We start from the raw sequence: 26,562 nt of genomic DNA on the forward strand, positions 1-26,562 counted from the left end.
TCGCTGATAAGGGAAATGAACGCTCCAAGGTCCCACAGCAAGCTAGTGGCAGTGCTGGGGCAAGAATTAGTCTAATCCCTTAAACCGCCGCATTCACTGTTTCCTTTGTGTACCCGTAGACAGATACCTGTAGGCAGATAGGATAGGGGGGCCTCCCAGAGGAAAAGAATCAGACATGGCTTTCTTAACATGAGAGAAGCCAGTTTAGACCTAAGCCATTTAGTGATCTAAGCCTAGCCACAGTGCTTGTCTTTGCAGAATAGGTCTCCATAGAAAATGATTTTAAGGGAACAAGAGAATTAAAGATTTTTTTAAAGGAAACTCTGAGATCAGGCTGGGAGATTGGGATTGACATATATACCCTGCTGTGTGTACTGCTTGCTAGCACTGGGAGCTCAGCTCTGAGCTCTGTGATGACCTCGGGGCTGGATGGAGTGGGGGTGGAAGGAAGGTCCAAGAGGGAGGGGAATATGTATGCATATGGCTACTTCAATTTGCTTCATTGTATAGTACGAACTAACACAACATTGTAAAAGGATTATATTCCAATTTAAAAAAATTAAAAAAACAAACAGCTGTATCGAGGCCAGAAATATGACTTGACTGTCTTGGAGACAATGTATCAGTTGTAAAGACTCCCAGTTCAATTCTGAAGGTAAAGATCGGTCTGAAGCACATTCTTGAGCTGTTTTGTAGGATCCAAACACCCACTGAGGACTCACTCACCAACCACCAGGCTGACTGGAATCTAAGAAAAGATGATGACCCTCCTAACTTCAGCCAACTAGAACCTGGAGCCTGCCAACCTTGGCCCCAAGTCTATGCTGAATTCTTCTTTGCTCAAGGCCCTTCATGAATACCAATGCACCCTTAGAGTAAACCTTCCCCCATTTTGCAATATCCTCGGTGTTCTAACTTGTTGCAAGTTAAAAAAAAAATCCTTCCTTCCGCCCTTTGGGTTGATTATATCTTCTGGCTCAAGATATACACACCAAGAGGCAAATCCAATTTTTAGGTAATATTAGGGATCAGAAATTTAACTGAGGCATCATAAGAGAGGCTATTGGTATCACCAGTCCCAGTTTAAGCTGGTGGATGGAATTCTATTGCAAGAACAATCATCCACGTAAGGATTTCTCCCAAATGGTATGTGTCAGGTAGACTGGAATCTTGATGTAGTAGTAAATGTGGGGGAAGGGGAGGAGTTATCTAGCCCTCTGTCTGTTAAATCTATTTATTTTTTGTTGTTCTTGCAATAGAATTCCATCCATCAGCTTAAGTAGGGCTATTTAATAGCCCTATTAAATCTCTGTCTTATAATAGGATTGTGTCCCTGGGTTGTGACCTTCACAAGTGTTTTTCAGTTGTCTTCTTTCCTCCTTTAGTTGGGACAGGCAGGTTAAAGGGGGTTAGAGATGGGGTTTTACTGTCCCCCAGAAAGGTTAGGCTCTAGTAAATTGTTTCCATTGAAGACAGGTTTGGTTAAGAGAACAGAACGCTCTGGATGTATTTCAAAGTAGGTGCATTTTTCCTTCTCCTATAAGAAGCAGCACAGGATATTTTACTTCCTCATTATTCCCTCAGAGAACCTGGTTGGGCTTCTGGAGAAAAGTCAGAAAAATGTGAGGACCCTCCTAATACTGAAACCTCCTCCACACCCTCCCTCCCACTCCGTGTTTATCTCACAAGCCTGTCCAGTAATTTGGCAAACACAGTTGGAGTGATCATACCAGGACTGGCTGCCTGAGTGGACTTCTACTCCAGGTAAGCCTGTCTCTAATTTTGGGGGTAGTGATGTGTGCTGACTTCAGTTTTCTGACATCTAAAAAAGTTGCTGCTTTTCAGTTGTAGTTGTTGTTGTTTTTTGGTTGAGAAAATGAGAGGACTTCGAAACTCTTGTTACGTCAAACTGGAAACACAAAGGGAGATTCTTATTTAAATTTTAATTCTAATAAGATCAAAGCAGTATACTTTTTAAATCTCTAGGTGACTCATTCCAGTTTTAACTTTTCTTTTAGAGCTTCCTTTATAAATTCTTATGGAATGATTGCAATCTCTTTGTGAAAAAAAAAAAAAAAAAAGGATAAATGCAAACCTCCATTAAATAGAGTTGGGGGACCAGGAGGGGAAGTTCTTATGTCCCGTGACAAGAGCAGAGCAAGCAGGAAGAAGACCACTCTCTCCTTTCCTGGCAAGGAATTTTTGTGGCAAGATCTCAGCCAAGGAAAAACCAGGGACTTTTTGTTTACTCTAGTTCTCTCAACTTCCTTTTTCTCTCTATAAAAGCATTCTTTCTCTTGCCCTGCTCACCATGGTGGCAGATCCCGAACTGCAATTCTCTGCTGATCCTGAATAAACCCATCTTTGCTGGAGAAATATCCCATAGTCTGTTTCGGGTCAACACCCTTGTGAAGTACTGAAGTACATGTATTTCTACCCACCTGGGAAGGGAAAACCCCAAGGAGATCGGCAAGCAGAGGGAGCTGGTATTTGCTACAGACTTAAGAGTACCTGGTAAACACAACCTCTTGGCTGCTTTGGCAGTCACAGAATAAAGTTACGATAGTACTGAAGTTAAAAAAAAAATAATCGTACATACTCTTCTGCAAACTGAACAATAAAAACACCATCCAAAGCGAAATCTAAAATTAAAACATATAATCATAAGCACTAATTCTGTAAACATAAAGTTTTCCTTAATTCACAACTAAATTTGCCTTCTAATTCCATACCAAAATTTCTAAGCTTTTTTCTATTTTACATTATTTTCCCCCTCTTCTCTCTCCCTCTATCACCTTCTCATTCTCCCTCTCATTCTTTATACTCACCCTCTACGACTTGTGTGGTTTGCAGTCTCTAAGATGGTCCAGAGTAATCTGTGCCTCATATATGCCCTTGGGTAAGTAAGCCCCTCCCAACAAGTGTGCAGACTGGGTGTTTTTTTTTTTTTACATTTCTTTTTAATTAGAGGATAATTGCTTTGCAATATTGTGATGGGTTTTGCCATTTATGAACATGAATTGACCATAGGTATACATGTGTCCCCTCCTTCTTGAATCCCCTTCCCATCTCCTACCCCATCCCACCCCCCTAGCTTGTCACAGAGCACCAGCTTTGGGGTCCCTGCACCGTACTTTTAATGAATATAATACAACACAATTGACGGGCTGTCACTTTCTAGATGACATTACTAAAGACTGCGGCTTCTATCTTGGATGGTGGGTTCTCTTGTGACCTGGCTTTGAGGGAAGCTGGATGCCAGCATATGAGTTTCCTTTTAGTGCGACCAGGGGCCTTCACTGCAAGGAACGCATTGGGCCACAGCCAGTGTGGACCCAAGGCCTGCCTGGAGCCATGTGAGCCGAGAACTTAGAGCTGACTCTTTTCCCAGTCCAGCTTTGGTAATCGTGGGACAGAGGAACCCAGCCAAGCTGCCCTAGGTCTCCTGACCCACAGAAAATGTGAGATCATACAAGCTTACTCTTAGAAGCCATTACTTTTGGGGGTGATATGTCATATAGATAATGAATATTCCTCTTTGTCCTGAGTCTTCACCATTTTGAGGCAACGAAAGTGAACAAAATATGAAATTCAAATATTCACAAGGTGATTGTAATAATAACTCACAATTGAAAAGCTGTTTATTCTTCAAGTTATTTACATAAACTACTAGGTGTTGAAGCTCTAGGATGTATGAATTCCAGAAATTCATATGCTTAAGTTCTAACCCTCTGCCCCTCAGCATGTGACTTTATTTGGAAATATGATCATTTCAGATGTAATCACTTAAGATGATGTCATACTGGAGTAGGATGGGCACTAAAGCCATTGACTGGTGGCCTTGTAAAAAAAGTAAAAGTTTGGGGGACTCAGACGTGCCCACAGAGAGAATACTGGGTGAAGACACACAGGGAGGAGACAGCTAAATACAAGGAAAGAGGAAGGAACAAATCTATCCCTCACAGCCCTCAGGGGGAGCCAATTCGGCTAACCCCTTCCTCTGAAACTTCTATCCCCCAGAAATGCAAGACAATACATTTCTGGTGTTTAAACCACCTAGTGTATGGTACTTTGTTATGACAACCCTAGCAAATGGAAACGTACATGCATTTTCTTATTTGATCCTCACCGAGCCCTGTAAGAAGGGAAGGTCATTTGTTATGTAAGATCTGTTTACATCTATGTCTGCAATGTAAAAATCACAGGGCTTTCTTAAAGCTAGCTTTTGTCATTTATTTTGAAAGTACTAAGTTCCAGGAGCCACGTGGCTCTCTGTGTTCTCTCTGTCTATAAATAACAGGGCTTACTCTGCTTTTCAGCAGCCGCTGGACTTCAGCATGACTGTGTCTCAGATACTGAACTCTGTGGCCGTTTTGTTTCTCTGCGTCTCCAGAGCCAGCTCCCTGGATACCTTTATTGCAGCTGTTTATGAGCACGCAGTCATACTGCCTAATGCCACCCCCGTGCCCGTGTCTCCTGAAGAGGCCTTGGCAGTAATGAACCGGAATTTGGATCTTCTGGAGGGAGCCGTGACGTCAGCATCAAAGCAGGTACCATTTCTCAAGTGTGCTCTGGCTGCCATGTAGAGAAAGGGTGGCGTCCTCATAGATAGAATCGCTGTCAGGGTCAGTTACACTTTGGAATGACAGATGTCTCAGGGTAGCCAAGACCTTGTTTTGCAATCAAAGGCCTCCCGGCTCCTAGTTTTTAGGGCAAGGACACTATTACATGCTTCCCTAACAGTGAGAGCAATATTTAGAAGACACAACTTGGGTATTATTAAGTGACAACAAATCTTAGAGGAATTTACTGTGAATTCAACTGTTCTGTTGATTTTGTTGCTCTTTTCTGTCACAGGTGGAGGGTTGGAGGATGAATGGGTCAGGCATCAGTAGCTATTCTTAGAGTAATGGTGTACTTTTGTGATCTTCAGAGTTTGTAAGTTATTATGTTAGTTTGTAACACCAAAACTAACTTAAGTTGCAAATTGCTTACCAGTGTATATTATATACTTCATACTAATTACAAAAGTACATATGTTAGTGCTTAGTAAGTTCTTGAATTGAATGAAGGGTTAAATCTGCATGTGTGGCTTGAATGAATGTGGCTGAAATAAGCTATGTATAGAGCAGGTAAAGACAAGGGATATATAAAGTCTGATGAGAGTCATGAATGTATACATATAGCATATATTTATCAACATACATTCTTGTACATACAAAGATTTAAAAGCTTATTAAGAGTTCTGAGGGTTTTTTTCACCTTTAGTTCAACTGCTTCCTTAAAGGCCACACACACACAGCAGCTTTCAGGGCGACTCTTCCACCAGAGTTGCGCAGGTGAGCTCAGGTTGGACCTCTATGCCTGGCACCCTTCAGATAACCATGTCAGAGCTCTTTTCTGAGAAGTGGGGATTGCACTTGTAAGGTATGAGGTGGGGAAGACTGGAGCAGAAGAGTGAGTGATAAGTATCCTGACCTACTCAGGCAAGATAACTGGCCAAAGGTCAGGGAGGGTGTTTATTCAGGGAAGAGTTAGGTTTATAGTTAACAACCGCAGCAAGTGGCAAGCCTGTGAGTAGCCTGGAAAACTATTAGCAGCTATGAAACAATGAAAAAGTGACATAGAAATGATAACTATGGGATTAGGAAATGAAAGTGGTTGGGCAAAGAAAATAAATTATAAATATATTTAAAAAACAGAAGAATAAGATGGAAAAAAAAAGGAAATTTTGTTTCTCAGCCACTCAGGTCCTCTTGCAGGTCGCCTCTTTGATTGCTTGCTTATTTGAAAAATATATTGATTCTGCTTCATTTGTAACAGGGTGCGCATATCATTGTGACCCCAGAAGATGGCATTTATGGTTTTAACTTCAGCAGGGAATCTATCTACCCATACTTGGAGGATATCCCAGACCCTCAAGTGAACTGGATCCCTTGTGATAATCCTGACAGGTAAAGAAATGCATTATGGAGAATTTAACCATGAACATTAACTTTATCTGAGAAAACTTTGTAGATCATTGTATAAGCTTCACTATCAGCTGTAAGTTTCATGATAATTTTAAAATTTTTCATCTCCTACAAATATGTGTGTTAGGAACGTGAATATAAAGTTAGTGCTATAAGATGACATCAGAATTGAATTCCGATGTGAATTTCCACTGAGGGAAAGAATATGGAGAGATGATAGTGTAACTTACTTAGGGCCACAGGGTGTTTGGTTAGAGGAAGAACCATATCCAAACTCTACTCTTCTGACTCCTTACTGGTGAGCAGAAAATTGCTTTCCTGTGTAGGTCTGTACTTTTAAAACTGTGTGAGAAAATAGTGAAACAGAGTCACATGTCAGTTTAATATTAAAAATTTCCCTTTCTCATCAATAAGACAGTTGGATGACACGAAAGTATATGAAATTCTCAAAGCTTAAGATGAGGACCTAGGAGGTGGGTAAAGCAGAACTGTGTCAGTGGTTATTTTCTGTTTTTAATTTATATGGCTGTGCTGGAGCTTAGTTGCTGCATGCGGGGTCAAGTTCCCTGACCAGGGATTGGACTTGGGCCCCTTGCTTTGGGAGCCCGGAGTCTTGGCCACTGGACCACCAGGGAAGTCCCATATAAGTGGTTTAAGTCAAATCTAGAATAAGAAATATGAAGTCTGATAAAACTACACTATTATAATATAAGGAAAACATATGAACTATACATTTAAGAGAATCATGTCAGTTGACTCACATTTCCAAATGCACCATTGCTAAAACTGTAGGAATTCCTTTTTTGGAAAAGCTCTCAAAACCACACAAACTTAACAACTGTGTCTGCATATAGGGACACCTTGATTTTTGACAAAGTTCACTATTATTTACCTTAATATTAACAAATTATTTTAATTTCATTGCAGCATAATTATTTCTTATTTAACCATGTCCTATGCTCAAGGTTCAGTTCTAAATGACAAGCCTTTCGTTCTTACTCCCATTAGGAATTGCCTTTCTTTCTTTCTGAATGACCTTTCCCTAGAACCAAATTTCCTAGGGCCTATCTGAGAATTCCCACCAGGGTGTTGCATTTGTTCCACTTCAAGAAGTCTGGTAGTCTTTCTTTTTTTCCATCAACCAATAAAATCTCTGTCCTTGCTTTTACTTAACACAGTTTTTGAATACCTGTTATATCCAAGCACAGTTCTGGACAATGGAGTGAACAAAAAGAACTAAAAAACTTTGTCCTTTGGAGCTTATATTCAAGTGTGAAAACAGCCAACTGAAATTTTAAAAAAAGATATTTGTTTAGTTATCTATCACCTGTCAACCTATCTACAGTATGGAGTAGAAATAAATATTATAGGAAAAAAATAAAACAGGAGAGGTGAATATGGTGGAAAGTATGAGGTCTAAATTTTTATGCTATCAGAGGGCTTCATGGTGGTATCTAAGCAAGACTTAAAGGAAGTGAGGGAGGAAGTCATGTGGGTATCTGAGAAAAGAACCTTCCAGGCCAAGGGAATTCTAAACACCAAGGTTCCGTGGTCAGAGTGCATGTTTGGCATATTAGGAACAGCAACAAAGTTAGTGTGGATGAAATGATGTGAAGAAGTGGGAGAAAAGTAGGAGATGGAGGCAGAAAGACAGACAGCTTGGAGGGCCCCGATAGTAAAAGGGTCCATGGGCCAGACTAATGATTTTGGTACTTAGGTGAGAAAGCTAAGTGAGTTTTGAGCTGAGAAGTGACATGCTCTGGCTTCAGTTTTATAAGGATCATTCCTGTGTCCTCATGGAGACAAGAGTCCAGAAAGATCAGTAAAAATGCAGGAGATAGTTTAAAAGCTATGATGGTAACCTAGGCAAAGAGATGCTGGTGTTTGGATGAAGACGGTAGAAGTCTGAAGAGGATTTTGAAGTGCACCAGCCCTGCTTTCCCCAGTATCTCCCACCTTGTGCACGTGGACAGCTCTGCGTAGAATGCCTTTTCCCCAGATGCCCACGTGTCTAGCATGGTGTTTCCTGTAGTGGTGCATGCCTGTGCACGCATCTTAAGTCACTTCAGTCGTGTTCGACTCTGTGCAACCCTATGGACTGTAGTCTGTCAAGCTCCTCTGTCCTTGGGATTCTCCAGGCAAGAATACTGGAGTGGGTTACCATGCCCTCCTCCAGGGGATCTTCCCAACCCAGGGATCAAACCTGTGTCTTCTGCGGTTCCCACATTGCAGGCAGAATCTTTGCCACTGGGCCACCAGGGACGCCTCCGTGTAGTGGTAGGACCCAACAAATATTTGCTAAATGTTTCATGTGCACTTCTTAAAAGTTAGGAAAAGTTGTCTTTCATAACTGACAGTTTTTATTATATTTTGAGATTGAATACTTTGCCTTAGGAAATACACTTTAATTCTTCCATTTCACCTCCTTTTTCTGTTCCCAGTAGACCTAGGACAGAACTCTGCATTTATTAGGGGCTTAGAAAATATTATGGATTAAGTGAGAAACAGATTCAGGCTAACATAAGCCAAATGCATTTTGAAACTCCAAATCAAAACTTGTGGTCTAACAAAGAATTTGGGAGCCTTTCTGGGTATAGCAAAGAGTTTGAACAATTAGTTTAGATGGAAATAGATTAGAATATATGATAAGCTTTCAAAATTAATATAGACAAGAGGAAAATATGCAATCAGGGCTGTTTTAGAAATCCAGAACAGTAGGGTTCTATTTCATGTGCCTATTCTACCACTTAGAGTATTTGAAAAGATTTGACATGTTTCAAATGGTTTAATGGTTTAATGTCTCATATTTATATTGTGCATTTCAGATATTAATTTAAGCAAGTGAAGGGAAGTATTATTAAATGGTCATTTATATAGATGCATTAAAATAATAATTTTAAAAGATGTTTCCTATCCTCGTTGATTTTTTCATTGCTATGGTTTTGATTATATTGCCAGCAGATGGCACCAAATTTTCATTCTTCCAATAGTTATCACAGCTTTCTCAGATATTCTTCAATTACCTTCTATTAGCCATTTATTATTTCAGTGTTATGCCAATAAAGAATAAATATGGCTATATGTTATATACTCTGAGGTCTTACTGTTCAAAATTGTGTTTTAATTGCTTTACTGGGACAACTACTGGTAACATGATAAGGAATAAAGAAATCAAGCATTAACAAATATTTCAGTGTTTCTGTTTTTCCATACAGGCTGGCACTGCTCTAATCCAACCCTTATTTCTTCTAAACTGAACTAAGATAACAGCTTTCTAATGATTCCCCACATTTATAGTCTGATATTCTAGTACATTCTATGTTTCAATAACCTACTAATCTTGAAGAAAATTCATATCATGTGACTTCTGTTCTCAAAACATCTAATGGTACCTCTTTGTCTATTACATTTGGAAAAGATTTCTTAACTTCTTGTACAGACCTCTTCTCCTATGACCCAAAATGCATCTTTAAAATTCCCTTTTTTCCCCTAAAGATGCTATTGCTCCAGAGAGAGTGGCTAGTTTCCTGAACAAGATTTCCCTTTCTACTGCCAAGGCTTTTTTCCCACTTAAAAAAAAAAAGTGAGGTAAAATACACATTACATAAGATTTAGAATCTTAGCCACCCTTAAATGTAGTCAGTGGTATTAAGAACATACACCTTGTTATGCAACCATCGTGTCCTTCTCCAGAACATCAAGCAAAACTCAAACTCTATACCCATTAGGCAGGAACTCCTCTTATGCCGCGCATACACTAAAAGTGGAACAAGACAGAGAAGACGAGTATTGTCCCCCAAGCAAGGATGGCGTGAAAATCCCTGAAACATTCCATATTTTTGGAAATGAAAGGGGGTACTTTGTAACCGATACCACAGGAACACAAGGGATCATAAGAAACTACTATGAACAATTATACGCAACAAATTGGACAGCTTGGAAGAAACGGATGAAGTCCTAGAATTAGGTGGAAAGATGGGATTCCAGGTATCATCTTCCCAGAATCATCTTACTTCCAAGATGTTGTTCTTTCATTCAGAATGTTTTTAATGCCATTTTTCTTTCAGACGTGGGTTCAGCAAACAGGAGATATGGGTCTTTGTCCCATAATATCTATAAGATGTGATATACGTTATGAAGTGAAAGTCACTCAGTTATGTCCGACTCTGCGACACCACAGGCTGTAGCCCGCCAGGATCCTCTGTCCATGGAATTCTCCTGGCAAGAGTTCTGGAGTGGGTAGCCATTCACTTCTCCAGGGGATCTTCCTGACCCAGGGGTCAAACCCAGCTCCCCTGCACTGCAGGCAGATTCTTTATCAGCTGTTTGACCAGGGAGGCCTAAGATGAGCATATAAATAAATATAATAATTAACAGATGATGATAAATGCTATGAAAAACATACATAGCCCAGAATCTCATCATAGAATAGTTTTCTACAACCAAATTGCCACAAACATGTACTTCCTTTGAAGTTTCTTGTTTTAATCTTTCCCTTCTATCTATGCTATTTAGAATTAATTTTTGTGTTTACATATATATTCAGGAAACTCTCATTCTGAATTCTATTAAAAGCTAAGCTTTGTTTTTTTTTCCTCTTCCAATGAATATATAACAGATTTGGCCATACCCCAGTGCAACATAGACTCAGCTGTCTGGCCAAGGACAACTCCATCTACGTTGTGGCAAATATCGGGGACAAGAAGTCATGCAACGCCAGTGACCCTCAGTGTCCCCCTGACGGTCGTTACCAATACAATACTGATGTGGTGTTTGATTCTAAGGGAAAACTGGTGGCACGCTACCATAAGGTAGAATTTATTTGCAAATAATTCAGTTACTGAATGCTTAGTAAGATAAAGTGAACAAGGAAAACAATCATTATTGCTGACAATAAGCTCATTTTGGAAACAGGGTCTAAACAAAGCATAGAAAGTAGTGATTATTTGTGGCAAGGTCCTAGAAAAAGTATATTTCCTGTACATTTAAGAACACAGGAGTGTGTCATTAGAAGTGTGTGGGAGTCAGTAGGAGTGACCCACCTTGAAATAAAATATTGCCTTTTGGACTTTGTCCTTTTTTTTTTTTTTAATGATGGATGATCATTTTCCTTTTTTAAAAAAGATATTTATTTATTTATTTATTTTTGACTGCACTGGGTCTTCGTTGCTGCGTGTGGGTTTTTTTCCAGTTACGGTGAGGGGAGGTCCCTCCCTGTTGCAGCCTGCCGGCTTCTCATTGCAGTGGCTTCTGGAGCACTGGCTCCGTAGCTGTGGGGCGTGGGCTTGGTTGCCCTGCGTCATGTGGCATCTTCCTGGACCAGGGATTGAACCAGCAGAGAAGCCCTGCATCTTGTACTTTTAATGACATGACCTGGCAAAGGCTAAAGCTAGAATGAAAATCTTACCAGACAGTCTTATTTTCAAAGAGAAAAAGAGTAAACAAGGTTCTTTGTCTGCAGAAAATTGTTAAGTGCTCTTGGCAAATAGAAGCTATCATTTCACTTTTATGTCTTGTATAATAATATTCAAGAAGGTGTCAATAGATAAGGACTTCCTTATACATATCTATCGAATGTGGAACCTGAGCCAAAGGTTCCTATCAGCATAATCATCTCTGATTCTCTAACGTTCTTTCCCTATGGAGACAGTGGTCGTAGATGAGGTTGGCACACTTTAATAAAATAAATGTGTGCTTGAGCTTTTTTAGATGCCGTGACATCTGGACCAACTTCTTTAAAGAGATTTCCCCCCATCATCTTCTGTTTATTGCAGCAAAACCTTTTCTTGAATGAAGATCAGTTCAATGCACCCAAGGAACCCGAGGTCGTGACTTTCAACACCACCTTTGGAAAGTTTGGCATTTTCACGTGCTTTGATATTCTCTTCCATGATCCTGCTGTGACTCTGGTGAGCGATTCCCATGTGGACACCATACTCTTCCCAACAGGTTGGATGAATGTTTTGCCACATTTGTCAGCTATTGAATTCCACTCAGCTTGGGCGATGGGCATGAAAGTCAACTTCCTAGCAGCTAATCTACATTACCCCTTGAAGAAAATGACAGGTAATGTGTAGCCTTTAAGATTTTGATGTAATCAAAAATGAAAAAAATATTTTTTTCTAGCTAACATGTACTCCTTTACAAAATTTCTCCAGCTGTTAATGTTTGCATATCTAGCTGGTGACATGCAGTACAATCAATCTCAACCCAAAGTATTTCATAAACTGGTTTAGTTTTATTCAACTTGAATATACACTCTCTTTTTATTTTTCAAAATTCACTACTTTTTACATGAAATTCTCTTCTTGGCTTCTTCATGTCATACTTTACTGGATTTCACTTCATCTGTCTGACTTTATCAGCATATTTTACTGAAATTAATGAAAGATATAGCTTAGAAGAAGTTAAATGTTCATATGAGTTTAGAATAACTGTAACACCCATGCAACTCCTTTTTGTTTTCTGTTTTAAGCGTCATTTCCAACTTGTCATTTCCAGGGAGTGGCATCTATGCACCTGATTCTCCACGAGCATTTCACTATGATATGAAAACAGAGAAGGGAAAACTCCTCCTTGCACAACTGGACTCCCACCCACACCCCACGCCAGTGGTGAATTGGACTTCCTATGCCAGTGGTGTGAAAGCCTACTCAATGGGAAACCAGGAATTTACAGGCATCGTTTTTTTTGATGAATTCAGCTTCTTGGAGCTCAAAGGAATTGGAGGAAATTACACAGTTTGCCAGAGAGATCTCTGTTGTCATTTAAGTTACAAGATGTCTGAGAAAAGATCAGATGAAGTTTATGCCCTGGGAGCATTTGATGGACTACACACTGTTGAAGGGACCTATTATTTACAGGTAATGATTGTTTTGATGGCAGGGGAATTACTGGATAAAACACAGGACATCCAGTTAAACATGCATTTGAAAAAAACAATGGATTACTTTTATTATGAGTATGTCCTACTTTGGTGTTTATGTGTATACTAAGAAAATTGACTGTTTACTTAAAGTTTCTCTTTAGTTGGGTATCCTAAATTTTTATTTGCTAAAACTTTTGATCTTAGATGTCAGTCCAATGCTTGCTCGTTTTGGCAAACATTTCTTGAATGCCAAACACATACCAGATATATATTTAGCACTAATGAGATGAAGATGAGTAGGCATGGACCCTCCTCTTGGGGAATTTCGTAGCAGAGAAAGACAGATGACCATAGCTTCAGCACAGGTTGGCGTGTGATTGAACAAAGAAGGTGCATTTTGCTGTAAGAATAATAAAGAGCTACATTTAGTCTAATTTGGAGATCCAGGAAAGTTTCTGAAGACATGATGCTTGAGTTTATGCTGTTTTATCTAGGAGAAAAAAAGTGGGAGGGAATTCAAGATAGGGTGAAGAGCCTGAGCAAGGGGGTGGATGTGTCAAAAAGCAGGGTATACAGAAATGAACAAACAGCTGGGTCACTAAAGTGTTAGCATAGGAAGCGAGGATGGATGGAAGATGAGCATAGAGCCAGGATCACACCCTGCAGGACCTTACCTGTCATTCCTAAGATGTGGACTTTGTTCTATCAGTGATGGTTTCTGCCAGAAGGTGTTCAGCAAGGGAATGATGCTGTCACAACTGTTTATGAGTAAATCGTTTTGGTTGCACTGTGGATCATGAAACACAGGGCAAAATGACTAGTTGTACTATTAAAATAGTCCTGCAAGGGCTTCAATCAAGATTATGTTCATATGAATAAAATAAGGATATGGAGTCAAGAAATATTTAGAAAACTAATCTTAGTAGCTGATTTGAGATGGAATAGGAAAACAGAATGAAGGGTCTAGAATGTACCAGGTTTCTGGCAAGAATGGCTGGATGAATGGGATGCTTTGACAGATCAGGATTAGAGAGGAGGAGCAAACTGGATGGTAGTGGGAGAGATGGTAAATTCAGCTTTGGATGTGTGGGCTTTTCATTACTTTGGGGACATTCAGTTGTATCCAGTAGGCTATCGAATGTAATATGACACTTAAGGGAGATATTAGATTTAGAAATACAGTTTTGAAAATCAGCAGGAAAAAAGTTGTGATAAACCCACAAGAAAGAGTGAATTGCAAAAGCTGACTAATGGTAAAGAATAGTGAGCTAAAGGTGGAATCTTTTGAAGCTCCTGTGTTTGGGCAGGAAATAAACAGAAGAATAGGAACCTGCAATTATGATTGAGAAATAAAGGAGCATTTAAAGAGAACTCTTATGAAAGGTAAGGTAAGTAGAGACTCTCAGAAGGAGGAAACTGTGAAGTGTAATTGTGCAATAGGTTTACCATTATTGCATGAATAATATATAATTTTGTTGGAATCTCCTGGGCTCAGAATGATAGAGTGAAAGACAGATTACAGTGGGTTGAAAAGTGAGAGGTAAGTGGGTATATTCAAAGAATGAGTGAATATTTCTTCTTCAAAAAGCATATCTGATTCAGGAAGAAAGGAAGCAAGATAGGAGCTAGACAGAGACTCATGGTAATGCTGTTTCTGTTTTTCCAATAGATGAAAGAAACTTGGTTATCTTTATAGGCCTAAGAGAAAGAGCAACAAAAAAGGAAAGGATGAAAATGTGGGAGGAATCAATATTCCTTCTCAGAGCTCTGAGGTGCTAGAAGAAAGGGGGGAAAATGCTATCAAGAACACAGGTAGAAAAAGTCCAATGATTGGAAATAAGTTTTTAAAATTATGTTGTAGAAGAGTATCTATTGCCACATGAATATTATCATATATTACATGGCATATTGACATATATTGCATTATATATGTGGTACATATGTATGGTATTTTATTGCCGTACTGCTTTTTAAAATAAAAAAATGTGATATATTATTTTTTATTATTTGTGATCTACTTTTAAGTTTAAAGAAATGATTATAAAACAAGATAGCATTCTTTCAATTCTTCCTCTCTTTTCCCTCCTTCCCTCGCAGTCTTATCTGCCTCTCTGCCTGCCCCAAAGTCTTGACTCCACTTGAGGGGATCAGCGATAGGTCTCTTCTTAGTGTTGGGAGGTTGCTTACTGCTCCAAGTAAATCCAAGACACTCTCTGTTTTTATTGCCGGACAGTGATCCTTCAGCTAAGCCACCCGTGCCAGACAGGTTTTTAAATTTAAAATTCTAAATTTAGAAAATTTCTTCACATGTATGATGACCCTTTTCTTGCTTTTTTTTTTTTTTTTCAACTGAAACTGATTGAAGATTCTGAGCATGTGGTTGATAACTTGCCAACTTTATGCTTCATGGGGGGACATTCTAGCTGGGCTTTTTACGAGAAGAATCCCTGAGGCAAGTGTCTTTAGAGACTTCCTTTGGGGATGATTCAGTTTCCCATATTTCAAAATTCTTCTAATTCCTTTACTAAATAAGTTTGCTTAATTTAGCAAATAAAAATACAGGGTGCCCCAGTAAATTCAAAATTCAGATAAATACAGATTAAAAACAAATATGTCCAGGTAATAGTTGGGACATATTGATATTAAAAACTGGCTTGGGTATTTTTAGTTTACATAAACTTCAGATTTAACTGGGATTCCTGTCCTGTAATGTATTAGGAAACCCTATTCCAGAAGGAAAAACACTGCTTTAACAGAATGTAGAGAGTCAGCAGCTGACTCATTGTAAAAGTCCCTGAAGCTGGGAAAGATTGAGGGCAGAAGGAGAAGAGGGTGTCAGAGGATGAGATGGCTGGATGGCATCACCAGTGCAACGGACCTGAACTTGGGCAAACTTCGGGAGCTGATGGAGGACAGAGAGGCCTGGCATGCTGCAGCCCATGGGGTCACAAAGAGGTGGAAAAGACTGGGTGACTGAACAAGACAGTCAAGTTGGGGAAATGCCAGGTAGAAGGGCCTGGTATCGCTATTCAGCATGATTCATTCAAAAACTCTCCTTCCTGAGTCGTTCAGAGTCTCCATCTAAACACTGTCTGCTTTCCCCTCTCTGGAAATAAAGGTTCCATCTTTTACTGGAACTGGGGAAGGCTAGTTGCCCGTCCGTGTCTGGGGACTCAGCATTGAGGCACCCTTAACAACTTCCTACCAGTTTTCCTTTCGTTAAGCACCTCAACTTACTCTCAGTTACTGAGGTGCCTAGTGCTCTCAGGGATGGAATCTTTTGAGTATTCTGCAGTGTGAAAGCGAAAATGAAAGTCACCCAGTCATGTCCAACTCCTTGTGACCTCATGGACTGTAGCCCACCAGGCTCCTCTGTCCATGGAATTATCCAGGCGAGAATACTGGAGTGGGTAACTATTCCCTTCTCCAAGGCATCTTCCTGACCCAGGAATCCAACCCGGGTCTCCTGCACTGCAGGCAGGCTCTTTACCATCTGAACCACCAGGAAGCCCATTCTGCAATGTAGACAGGTTGATTCTAGGCTTTCCCCATGCTAATTCAGGAGACACTGTTTTGATCCCTGGGCTGGGAAGATCCCCTGGAGAAGACTATGGCAACCCGCTCCAGTATTCTTGCCTGGGAAATCCCATGGACAGAAGAGCCTGGCAGGCTACAGTCCGTGGGATTGCAGAAGAGTTGGACACACTTAGCCACAAAGCTTCCAAAGACTCCTTTGTACATATGTACCACATCATTTTAATCCAATAGTCTGTGGACAGGCATGTGGGTTGCTTCCTCAGTCACCATTTTTGTATCAACACCCAAACTTCTAAACTTGTGCTCTAGTCTATCCTCCTCCTGTTCTCCTAATCTTGTGGGTTCACATCTTCCACAATAATAATAATGCTTGTTTTAGTAGGATTGCAAGGGAACAAAGTAGAAGCGTGTATTCACTGTACCTTTATGTGAAAGTTGTTTGCATCCCGTCTTGACACACTTGCCCAAAAACACTTGCTCTCCAACTTCAAATGTGGAAGGAGGAAGACCAGTTAAGGGCCATTGCTTTAGTCAGGCAATAAATGAAGGTGGCTTGGAGTAAAATTTTGAAGATGCAGTATAGATGGAGATAAGTGAAGAAGGTTCTTCCTTTTGGGGGCTTTGCATCCACGTGGTGAGATGGTTCATACACTTAAATTTTCACACAGATAACTTTGTAATATAGTGTATTATAGTGTAACTACGTAGGATAAGGAAAGCGCTTTCAGCTCTTGCTCGGGTGTAGGGTATGTGATTCTTCCAGTTCACAGATTGGCTCTAGACCAACTCTAGAGTTCTCTGCAACTTCAAAGTTCCTTCATTGTTACAAATAGATGATAAGATAGAAATTAAACTAGTGTCTAAACTTTCTAAAGACAATTGAACACTCTTGATTACTAAAAGCATGGCTAACTTGAAAACAATAAGGTATAATTGTTCATGGCTATAGACCAAGGACCTATTATTTCTTTATGTGGTTTAATCTTTTTATAGTGAATTGCAGAAATAGATGTAAGAGATGCGGGTTTGATCCCTGGGTTAGGAAGATCCCCTGGAGGAGGGCACAGCCAGTATTCTTGCTTGGAAAATCCCATGGACAGAGGAGCCTGATGGGCTTATGGCCCATAGGGTCACAAAGAGTCAGACACAACTGAAGTGACTTGGCATGTACACAGAAAACACTAGGGCCTGAAGTCTTTTTTTTTTTTTTTTTTTGCTAATTGCAGTAGTTTTCAGCAAGAAAGCAGATTAGTCTAATGAGGAAGCAATATTATAACAAACATTATAAACAAAAGGACCTAGACATTTTTTGCTAGATCAAGAGAGTGTTTCAATTGGCTTTCCTAAGGCTTAACTGTTTTTAAACGTATTGTTCTGTTATTTTGTTCCTAGATTTGTACTCTGCTGAAGTGTAAAACAACAGACTTAGACACTTGTGGTGACTCAGTTGAGACTGCTTCCACCAGGTTTGAAATGTTCTCCCTCAGTGGCACGTTCGCAACCCAGTATGTCTTTCCTGAGGTGTTGCTGAGTGAAATTCAGCTTGCACCCGGAGAATTTCAGGTACAAATCTTTGCTTAATATTGATAAATCATTTTATGTAAGAAGAAGCATCTTTTGAGTAGAAAACCTGCCCAAGTGCTTGCAGATATCATGACAGTCTTCATTTGGAGAGAGTAAAATTGGCCGTAGGGCTGATCGAGGACATGGGGCACATGGAACCTCTTTGGGAAACAATTTTTCCACGGACCATCAGGGAGAATGGTTTTGGGATGCTACTGAACAACAACAAAAAAGCACATAACACTTACTGTGCATTTTATTTCTTTTATTGTTACATCATTTCCACCTCAGATCATCAGGCATTAGATCCTGGAGGTTGGGGACCCCTATTTTAGAGAAAAGCTAGTGTAAAGTAGCATACCTTACTGTGGGGACTTCAGAGAGCGGGCTGGACGGTTTAAGGTCTGTCAAGTAGAAAGAAGACTAGAGAAGAATTGCAGGACCAGTCCTACCAGAGGAAGCCTCCTTGTTTAGGGGAGGGATGGCCTAGGACAGTTGAAAAGAATTCTTTTTGTGGTGTGTTCGAAGGCCCTGGATGACCATCTAGAAAAGGAAAGAAAGAAAAGCTGAAGGAGAATCAGATAGCGGCTGAACTGGCAAGAAGCAACCCTTTTAAAAAGAATACGCCAGAAGTAATTTCTTCCTGCTCAAGTGTTCTGTTCAGCCACATTCTCCCACTGACTGCCTGCAGGTGCCAATCTTACTCCCCTTTCTTGGTCCAAACAGTTACTGTGGAGAGTTGAGGACAGTGGGTGGATAGGGAGGCTGTGATGAGTATGAGGGATGATAGATGCTCAGCTCAACCCCACCTTGGTCAAGCCCTCCTGATCCTTTGGAGGAGTCTTTCTTGCCTGAGAGAACAAGAGTTCTCTCATATAGTCTCAAATCCATTGTTTTGTGTTTATGAACTCATGGGATGCCTTCTCAGATGAGTAAATTATAAGATGTAGAATACAGCCATTTCAGTAAGTGCCAATTCTATAGCTCCAATTTTTCTCTGTACCTTTTCAAGTTTTTCAGATGGAGTAGAATATGGCCATTACTTCCATTGTTTCTTCATCCAATTGTACTGAATTTTAAGAGCGTGTTGTGAGGTTGTACAACTGAAAGTTATTCTCAGCTTCCCTGTGCTTTAATTAGGTATCAAGTGACGGACGCTTGTTCAGCCTGAAGCCAACATCTGGACCTGTTCTGACGGTGACTCTTTTTGGAAGGTTATATGGGAAGGATAGTGCGCCAAATGCTTTACCAGCCCTCACCGCACAAGCGCTAAGGGTAATGTTCACAGTTATAATGCCTATTGTGTACTCATTAGATTGGTAGAATATTTACACTTTCTATCTTTACTTTGGATCATTTAAAAAATAATGAATATGAAAAGAAGAATGGACCTGGGATTTTGATAATAGTGCTCATGATCATTCATATCAATGAATTGCTAACACATTTTTTCTCTTGTTTAGAACACACACACGCATGCACACACACACACACCAGACAATATAAAGTAGATAAAGTGACAAAATTTTGAAAAAGAACAACAATTATACCCATCTGTTAGGTTTTTTTTTTTTTTTTTTTTTTTAGTGAGAATTAAATAAGTTACTACAGTTAAAGTGCTTAGACAACTTCCCAGCTCATGGTAAGTATTGTACATATGTTAACTTTTACAGTGATATGGGACTCTCACAGGAAAGCCAATTGTGATGTATTTATTGCTAAAATCCTATCACCCCTGATTGTTCAAAGTGCATGTATTTTCTAATGGTTCAGCCACTCTGTATATTTTGATTAAAAAGTCAGTAAACTCAAAAGCCAATTGGGTGTGGCTTGATAGCTAGCACTAATGTACCCCAGAGAGCAGCTGAGCTTACATCTAGAAACCTACTCAAGAGCCTGAAGATTTTTTATGTGCTTTTCAGTGGTGATTGACTGCCTATTTAGAGCTTTGCCTGTCTTGTCAACCTGTAAGAAAATTAATAGGGTGTCTAAAGTAGACGTTTATCAAATCTGGCTTCTTAATGGCCTGTGAGCTAAGAAAGGTTTTTAGGTTTATGAAGATTTGAAAAAGAAAATTAAAAAAAGACTAATATTTTGTGACACATGAAAATCATTTGGAATTCAAATTTCAGTCTTCATACCTAAAGTGTTATTGAAGAAAGCCATGTTCATTTGTTCAGTATTGTTGATGGTGTTTTTCACGCTGCAGTTATGGAATTGAGTAGCTGTGATGGAGACTGTATAGACTATATGGCCAAAGAAGCTGAAAATATTTACTACCTTTACAGAGAAATATTGCCATCTCCTGCTCTAAAGTATTAAAGAACAATTCGTCTTAGTATTGAAAACAAGTTAGGGCAAATTATCCTTGAGTGTCTTTCTTATTCTTCCACTCAAAGAGAAATAAAATATTTTCATTTGCTTTCTGTTATATTATTATCACAAAAAGATTACCTTGATTAACTTATGGCCAAATATGTCTAATAGGCTATTACCCCAAACAAGTGAACATAATTTTATAAACATGATTAATATTTAATCATTCTAAGATACCACATCATAGTCTTTTGTTGCATTTGGTCTTTACTGACATTTCTGAAAGAAATAACATTTTTTATTTTATTTTTAGTTAAAAAATTTTAATGAAAGTATAATTGCTTTACAATGTTGTGTTAGTTTCTAGTTTTTAAATTTTCCTGGAGATAATTTAAGAACTGCTCATATTAATATACTATCTGATATTTTTTCCTGTGACAAATTTTCTACATTGTCTTAAAGTGATTTTTTTTTTTTAAATTAAACATTGCAGCAGTGAATTTACTCTAAAAAATGGCATTTACTGTGTTCATACACAGCTCTGGTTATTTTCACTCTGGATTTCTTTAATGCATATAGATTTTTTAATGATAGTTTTGATGTGCTTTTTAACTGTAATTTTTATTTCTTCTGCTTAAAATAATTGTGATGCTCACTTGATCAACAGCTCAATCCAAAGACAGAAGCATGGAAAAGTAAATAAGGTCTAACGTGAAGCAATGCTGAATGGGAAGGAGGAGAGAAAAAAGCAGCAGAGGAAAACCATGAGGATTCTCCACAATCTAATAAAAATATGGCACTTTCTTTAAAAACTAAAAATGAAGGTTCTTAAAATGGATGATAATGCAAAAGACACGTGTTCATTCATACATTCGCATGCACACACACAGATATACCCCAGTGACTATACTCTGAGGCCTTGGCACTTATGAAGGGGCACCTAGTTGGACACAGGTGCAGATTAAAATGTGAGTCAGTGTTGTTTGTGCTTCTAGAAAAATGCTTATGAGAGAAAGGTTTGCTTGGGTATGGTGATCTCAAGCAGGAAGCACTATGCATCTCTTCAAAAGTCAACAATCAAAAATGCATCCTACAGGTAAATGAGCCTGCTTGCACTTGGAGGTCTGAGTCCTGCTCTACAGCCTCATGCTCCCCCAGCCTCCAGACTCATGCTCCTCCAGCCTCCAGGCTCATGCTCCCCCAGCCTCCAGGCTCCTCCAGCCTCCAGGCTCATGCTCCCCCAGCCTCCATGCTCCTCCAGCCTCCAGGCTCATGCTCCCCCAGCCTCCATGCTCCTCCAGCCTCCAGGTTCATGCTCCCCCGGCCTCCAGGCTCATGCTCCTCCGGCCTCCAGGCTCATGCTCCCCCAGCCTCCAGGCTCAGGCTCCCCCGGCGTCCAGGCTCATGCTCCTCCGGCCTCCAGGCTCATGCTCCTCCAGCCTCCAGGCTCAGGCTCCTCCAGCCTCCAGACTCATGCTCCTTCAGCCTCCAGGCTCAGGCTCCCCCAGCCTCCAGGCATGGCAGGAGCTCTTGGCTGCTGTGCTGCTCTTTCTAGTCATAGTTCACGACTTGGTCAATTTCAGTGACCAGGGTTAAAGACTTCATGAGCTTTCCTAACTGTGGACTGTGGTTTTGGCTCAACCTTAGAAAACTTAGATTTCCTACAGTCAAACATTTCCTGGGCATGGATGCTGGAGAAAGCAAGAGGTCCCTGATCTGGTTCATACCCTGTGGGGACATGAATGGTGTTAGGGTTAACGGGACTCCGTGTCTGGTGGCATGCTGACAACAGTTGACCTGGACTGATGCGATTCTTCATGCAGGTTTGAGACAGAATGCTGGGTGAATAGAACCCAGATGCCAGAAGCAGGGTCTTGGCCAGCTAAGCAGCTGGCTGTAGTTCTGGAATGTGAAGGCTGTGATCACGAAGACATGTTCTAACTGCTGTGGAACGCTGACTGGAGGAACCAACGGACTGTTGCTCTCTTCATCCAACTCTTTGTCTTTTTCTTTATTCCTTACTAAATGCATCTTTGTGATGATGGGAGAGCTGCTTCAATGGCTTGTTTAATAGAGACTTAATGAAGCCAGTGGAGTTGGGAGAGAGTGATTAGTGTGGGCTTCAGGTAGGGACATTTTCTCCATCTCAATTCATTCTTCTTTTTCCATTAAAAAATCCCCCAAACTGTCAAAATGTTGCCATAGTATTTTTTTTCTTTCCTTACTAAAAGTATTCACTTTCAAGTTGGTGGGGAAGATACTAAAGGAGAAAAGTTCCTTAGATCTAGGAATATAGCTGTATAAATATTAAAAGAAATAAAAACATAAATAAAACAGAACTTCTAGATTCCAAGAGTAGTCAGTCCTTGGAGAAGGTTCAAAATACCTGTGGTCTATTCACTGTGATAAGGATATTCCCACGTTGTCTTGATCTCTGGTCTCCCCAAAAATTCAAAGTTGCAAAAAGGGAAAAAATAAACAAATGCAAAATAAAAATACCCCAGCAGGAATGCATGGCCCTCACCCTTATTTTCTGGAGCCAGGAAATATCCCACCCCTCACACTCTCAAAGAATAGCCATTATATTCCAGCCCTTAACAGTTCTTTAGCATCCATTGCATTGGGACATCCACGTGTAGCAGAACCAACAACTGTGTTTATTTTTAAAATATCCCAACTGTATTTTATTATTGCTGAGGACTGAACAACAATGACAATAATAATGAACGTTTTCAAGCATGAACTTTTAAAGGATAAACTGAGGCATGTTAAACATTCTAAGAGTTAATTTGAGCAAAAACGAGTTTGCATAGGGCAGCACCAAACCAAAAGTGGTTAGGAGAGTCCTCTGACGGGAGTTAGAGACAAGACTTTTATAGGAAAGATGGAGATCCAAAGCAAGAAATTATTTGATTGGCAATAGCTTAAGTAACTAGCTTATTTGGGAAAGTCTAGTGGGCTGTTTGTAACTGGTTGTGCTTAGATTTTGATTTCTTAACTTTGAGGCATTTACAGGCTTAGGTTCTGATTTGCTCACATAGGTTTCTAAGGTATTAGAACCACCTAAGTCTAATGGTTTCCCTGTTTAAATTAACTTACTGCTAAAAACGGGCACTTTCTCACATGAAACAATCCTTTAAATAAGCATTATTGCCTTCATTTTACAAGGTAACATTGAGGCTTGGAGAAGATAATATATTCAGAGTCAACCAAAAATAAGTAGTTAAGATAACCTAAAACATCTAGCTCCTTTTGCCTCAAATATATGTACCGTTGGCCCTTCATATCTGTGGTTAGTGCACCCACAGACTCAATCAACTGCAAATTGAAAATATTTGGAAAAAAAATTCAGAAAGTTCAGAAGTTCAGAATTTTCTATGTTCTGGCCACTGTTTACATAACATGTACATTGTGTGTGCATGCTAAATTACTTCAGTTGTGTCCAATTCTTTGCGACCCTATGGATTGTAACCTGCCAGCCTCCTCTGTCCTTGAGCTTCTCTAAGCAAGAATACTGGAATGGGTTTTCATTCCCTTCTCCAGAGGATCTTCCCTATCCAGGGATTGAACCTGAGTCTCCTGCATCTCCTGCATTGTCAGTAGGGTTCTTTACCACTAGCACCACCTGGGAAGCCCACTTACATTGTATTAGGTATTATAAAGGTATTATAAGCAATTTACAGATAATTTAAAGTGCACTAGAGAATGTGCATAGGTTATATTCTAATACTATACCATTTTGTGTAAGGGGCTTGAACATTTGAGAAGTTTAGTATCCACAGGAGGTCCTGAAATCAATCCCCCTTGGATACTGAGGAAGAGGTTTACTCTTTCATGATGCTATACTTTCTCTCTCTTTAGAATGTATTTTAGTCAGGAAAGGCTAGGGAATGGTACAGTAGTAAATAATATCAAAAACATCCTGGCTCATTAAAGCAAAAGTTTATTTCTTATTCATTCAGAGTCTAGGGGAATGACTAGGGAAGCTAGCCTTTGTGTCATAGATCAGAACTCTGGGCTCTTTTCACCTTGTATCTTTTCCTTATCAGCTGTGCTCCCATAATTTCTACAGCATGAGAAAAGAATATGAAAAAATTGTACAATGCCTTATAAATGCTTTCACCCAGCGTGATACATGCCATTTCCTCTCGTATTTTATTGGCCAGAGAAAGTCATATGGCCAAGCCAAATTTAAATAAATAAGAAGTGTAATTCCCCTGCATGTTCAGGAAAGGGAAGAGATTTATAAATTTTGGCTAACACTAGTAATATCACTCACTGAAAGTAAGATCTTCAAAAATGTGTGTCTTACATTCTTCTTCAACTTTAGCATATAAACATCACTTAATAAATGATTAATGTCTGCCGTGAGTCACCAGAGGGGCTAGTTCAGTTCAGTTCAGTCACTCAGTCTTGTTGGACTCTGGCTTGCAGTATGCTAGGCTTCCCTGTCTATAACCAACTCCTGGAACTTGTTCAAACTCATGTCCATCAAGTTGGTGATGCCATCCAACCATCTTATTCTCTGTCATCCCTTCTCCTGCCTTAAATCTTCCCTAGCATCAACGTGCTTTCCAATGAGTTAGTTCTTTGCATCAGGTGGCCAAAGTATTGGCCAAAATATTAAGAGTTTCAGCTTTAGCACAAGTCCTTTCAATGAATATTCAGGACTGATTTCCTTTAGGATTTACTGGTTTGATCTCCTCGCAGTACAAGGGACTCTCAAGAGTCTTCTCCAATATCACAGTTCAAAAGCATCAATTCGTCAGTGCTCAGCTTTCTTTATAGTTCAACTCTCACTTCCATACTTGACTACTGGAAAAACCATAGCTTTGACTAAGATGGACCTTTTTGGCAAAGTAATGTCTCTGCTTTTTAATATGCTGTTTAGGTTGGTCATAGCTTTTCATCCAAGGAGCAAGAATCTTTTAACTTCATGGCTGCAGTCACCATCTGCAGTGATTTTGGAGCCCAAGAAAATAAAGGCTGTCACTGTTTCCACTGTTTCCCCATCTATTTACCATGAAGTGAAGGGACTGGATGCCATGATCTTCATTTTTGAACGTTGAGTTTTAAACCCTTCCTTTATTCTTTAACCTATAGTTATACTATACTTGCCTCTTGCCCCATTACTTTGTTGTTAATCCCATGAACATGCTAATTGCAAGCCAATACCAACAGTTGCTCAAACTTTCCATTGATCGTTCATTGATCTAAAGGCAATTTTACCTGTACTTGCCAGGAGTATGTAAAAGGCATCACTGATGTGTTGTGTACAGCATTTTGTAGTTTAAAAAACATTTTAATGTACATTTTCTTTTATTTCACAAAGTGTTGTGTTCATATCTCCTAACTCGGGTGTATCAGATTCTCAAAAATGAACCGTTGAGCTTCATGTTCAATGTGTTCTTTAGCTTTCTGGATTATCAGTGTTTTCTTAGATAGCCATGCTAGACTGCAGCTTCCTGAGGGACTCACTGTTAATCCCTTTTGATTAAAGTGGTGGGTACTGATGTTTTGCTTAATGATTATTAAAGCTAGATTTTACTTGCATTTTTAAGGGTCCACCTGCAGTGCAGGAGACCCAGGTTCAACTCCTGGGTTGGGAAGATCCCCTGGAGAAGGGAATGGCAATCCACTCCAGTGTTATTGCCTGGAGACTTTCATGGACAGAGGAGCCTCGTGAACAGAGGACTGTAGTGACCTGCAGTCCATGTGGTCACTAAGATTCGGACATGACTGAGAGACTATCATTCTCACACTTTCACTACCTTTATAAGAGCAACACACTACATTCCTCACAGTCCATCTTGTAGCTTCAATAGCCACAGAGTTTGGTAGATCACAGGGTGATAGGTAGAGGGCTGAGGTGGAGGTACACAACTAATATTAAATATATATACCCACCCTGAGGAAAGATTGAACTCAGTTGATCATCTCTGCTAACATGGCATAGAGAATATACATTTTCCTTGAGACACTGAGAGAGGACTGCCAGCATTAAGAGTGGAAGTTTTTTGGACTTGGGAGGTAAATTTAGAAGGATCAGTGACAGTGTGTTCATTGTGCTCCCTTATGTGTGTTAAGACTGAACTCTTTTAATCTTTCTGTTTTGAAATCAGCTCCGTATGGTTGTCCAGTTGCATAAATATAGCAAGAGCTCTTATCAGTGTTAATAGCTGTTTAGCCATCAATATATTCTAGAAACTCTGAACTCCTGCCAAAGCAAAGAAAAGCCACCGGTCAGCATAGTGGTAGATTATCTGATAAATAGTTAATATTTGAGCAATATGCTTTGTAGACAAG

The 26,562-nt window shown here is 39.7% G+C and overlaps 1 protein-coding gene and 1 pseudogene across 4 annotated transcripts; both read left to right on the plus strand.

Moving 5' to 3' along the window:
- The first annotated feature begins 1,408 nt into the window (after positions 1 to 1,408).
- On the plus strand, positions 1,409 to 22,450 carry LOC136165225 (pantetheinase). 4 transcript variants are annotated; one of them, XM_065931331.1, is made up of 9 exons: positions 1,409 to 1,764; positions 4,394 to 4,550; positions 5,824 to 5,954; positions 10,591 to 10,783; positions 11,747 to 12,038; positions 12,474 to 12,835; positions 17,770 to 17,940; positions 19,081 to 19,215; positions 20,924 to 22,450. In XM_065931331.1, the coding sequence occupies exons 2-9, from the start codon at positions 4,497 to 4,499 to the stop codon at positions 20,957 to 20,959; spliced, it is 1,374 nt and encodes a 457-aa protein (XP_065787403.1). In that variant the 5' UTR covers positions 1,409 to 1,764; positions 4,394 to 4,496; the 3' UTR covers positions 20,960 to 22,450. The 4 variants fall into 4 exon arrangements, with proteins under 4 accessions (XP_065787403.1, XP_065787402.1, XP_065787401.1 ...); XM_065931330.1 differs by lacking the exon at positions 1,409 to 1,764 and adding an exon at positions 19,528 to 19,582 and having other exon boundaries at positions 4,320 to 4,550; XM_065931329.1 differs by lacking the exon at positions 1,409 to 1,764 and having other exon boundaries at positions 4,320 to 4,550.
- On the plus strand, positions 9,718 to 9,813 carry LOC136165748 (U6 spliceosomal RNA; annotated as a pseudogene).
- Positions 22,451 to 26,562: the final 4,112 nt, after the last annotated feature.

This window comes from Muntiacus reevesi, chromosome 3, assembly GCF_963930625.1.
Source record: "Muntiacus reevesi chromosome 3, mMunRee1.1, whole genome shotgun sequence".
Taxonomy (NCBI): domain Eukaryota; kingdom Metazoa; phylum Chordata; class Mammalia; order Artiodactyla; family Cervidae; genus Muntiacus; species Muntiacus reevesi.

Coding starts and splice junctions, on each gene's coding strand:
- LOC136165225 (XM_065931328.1), top strand. CDS start 4,338: ATGACTGTGTCTCAGATACTGAACTCTGTGGCCGTTTTGTTTCTCTGC. Junction 12,039..12,473: donor CCCCTTGAAGAAAATGACAG/GTAATGTGTAGC, acceptor TGTCATTTCCAG/GGAGTGGCATCTATGCACCT. Junction 17,941..19,080: donor TTGCACCCGGAGAATTTCAG/GTACAAATCTTT, acceptor TGCTTTAATTAG/GTATCAAGTGACGGACGCTT.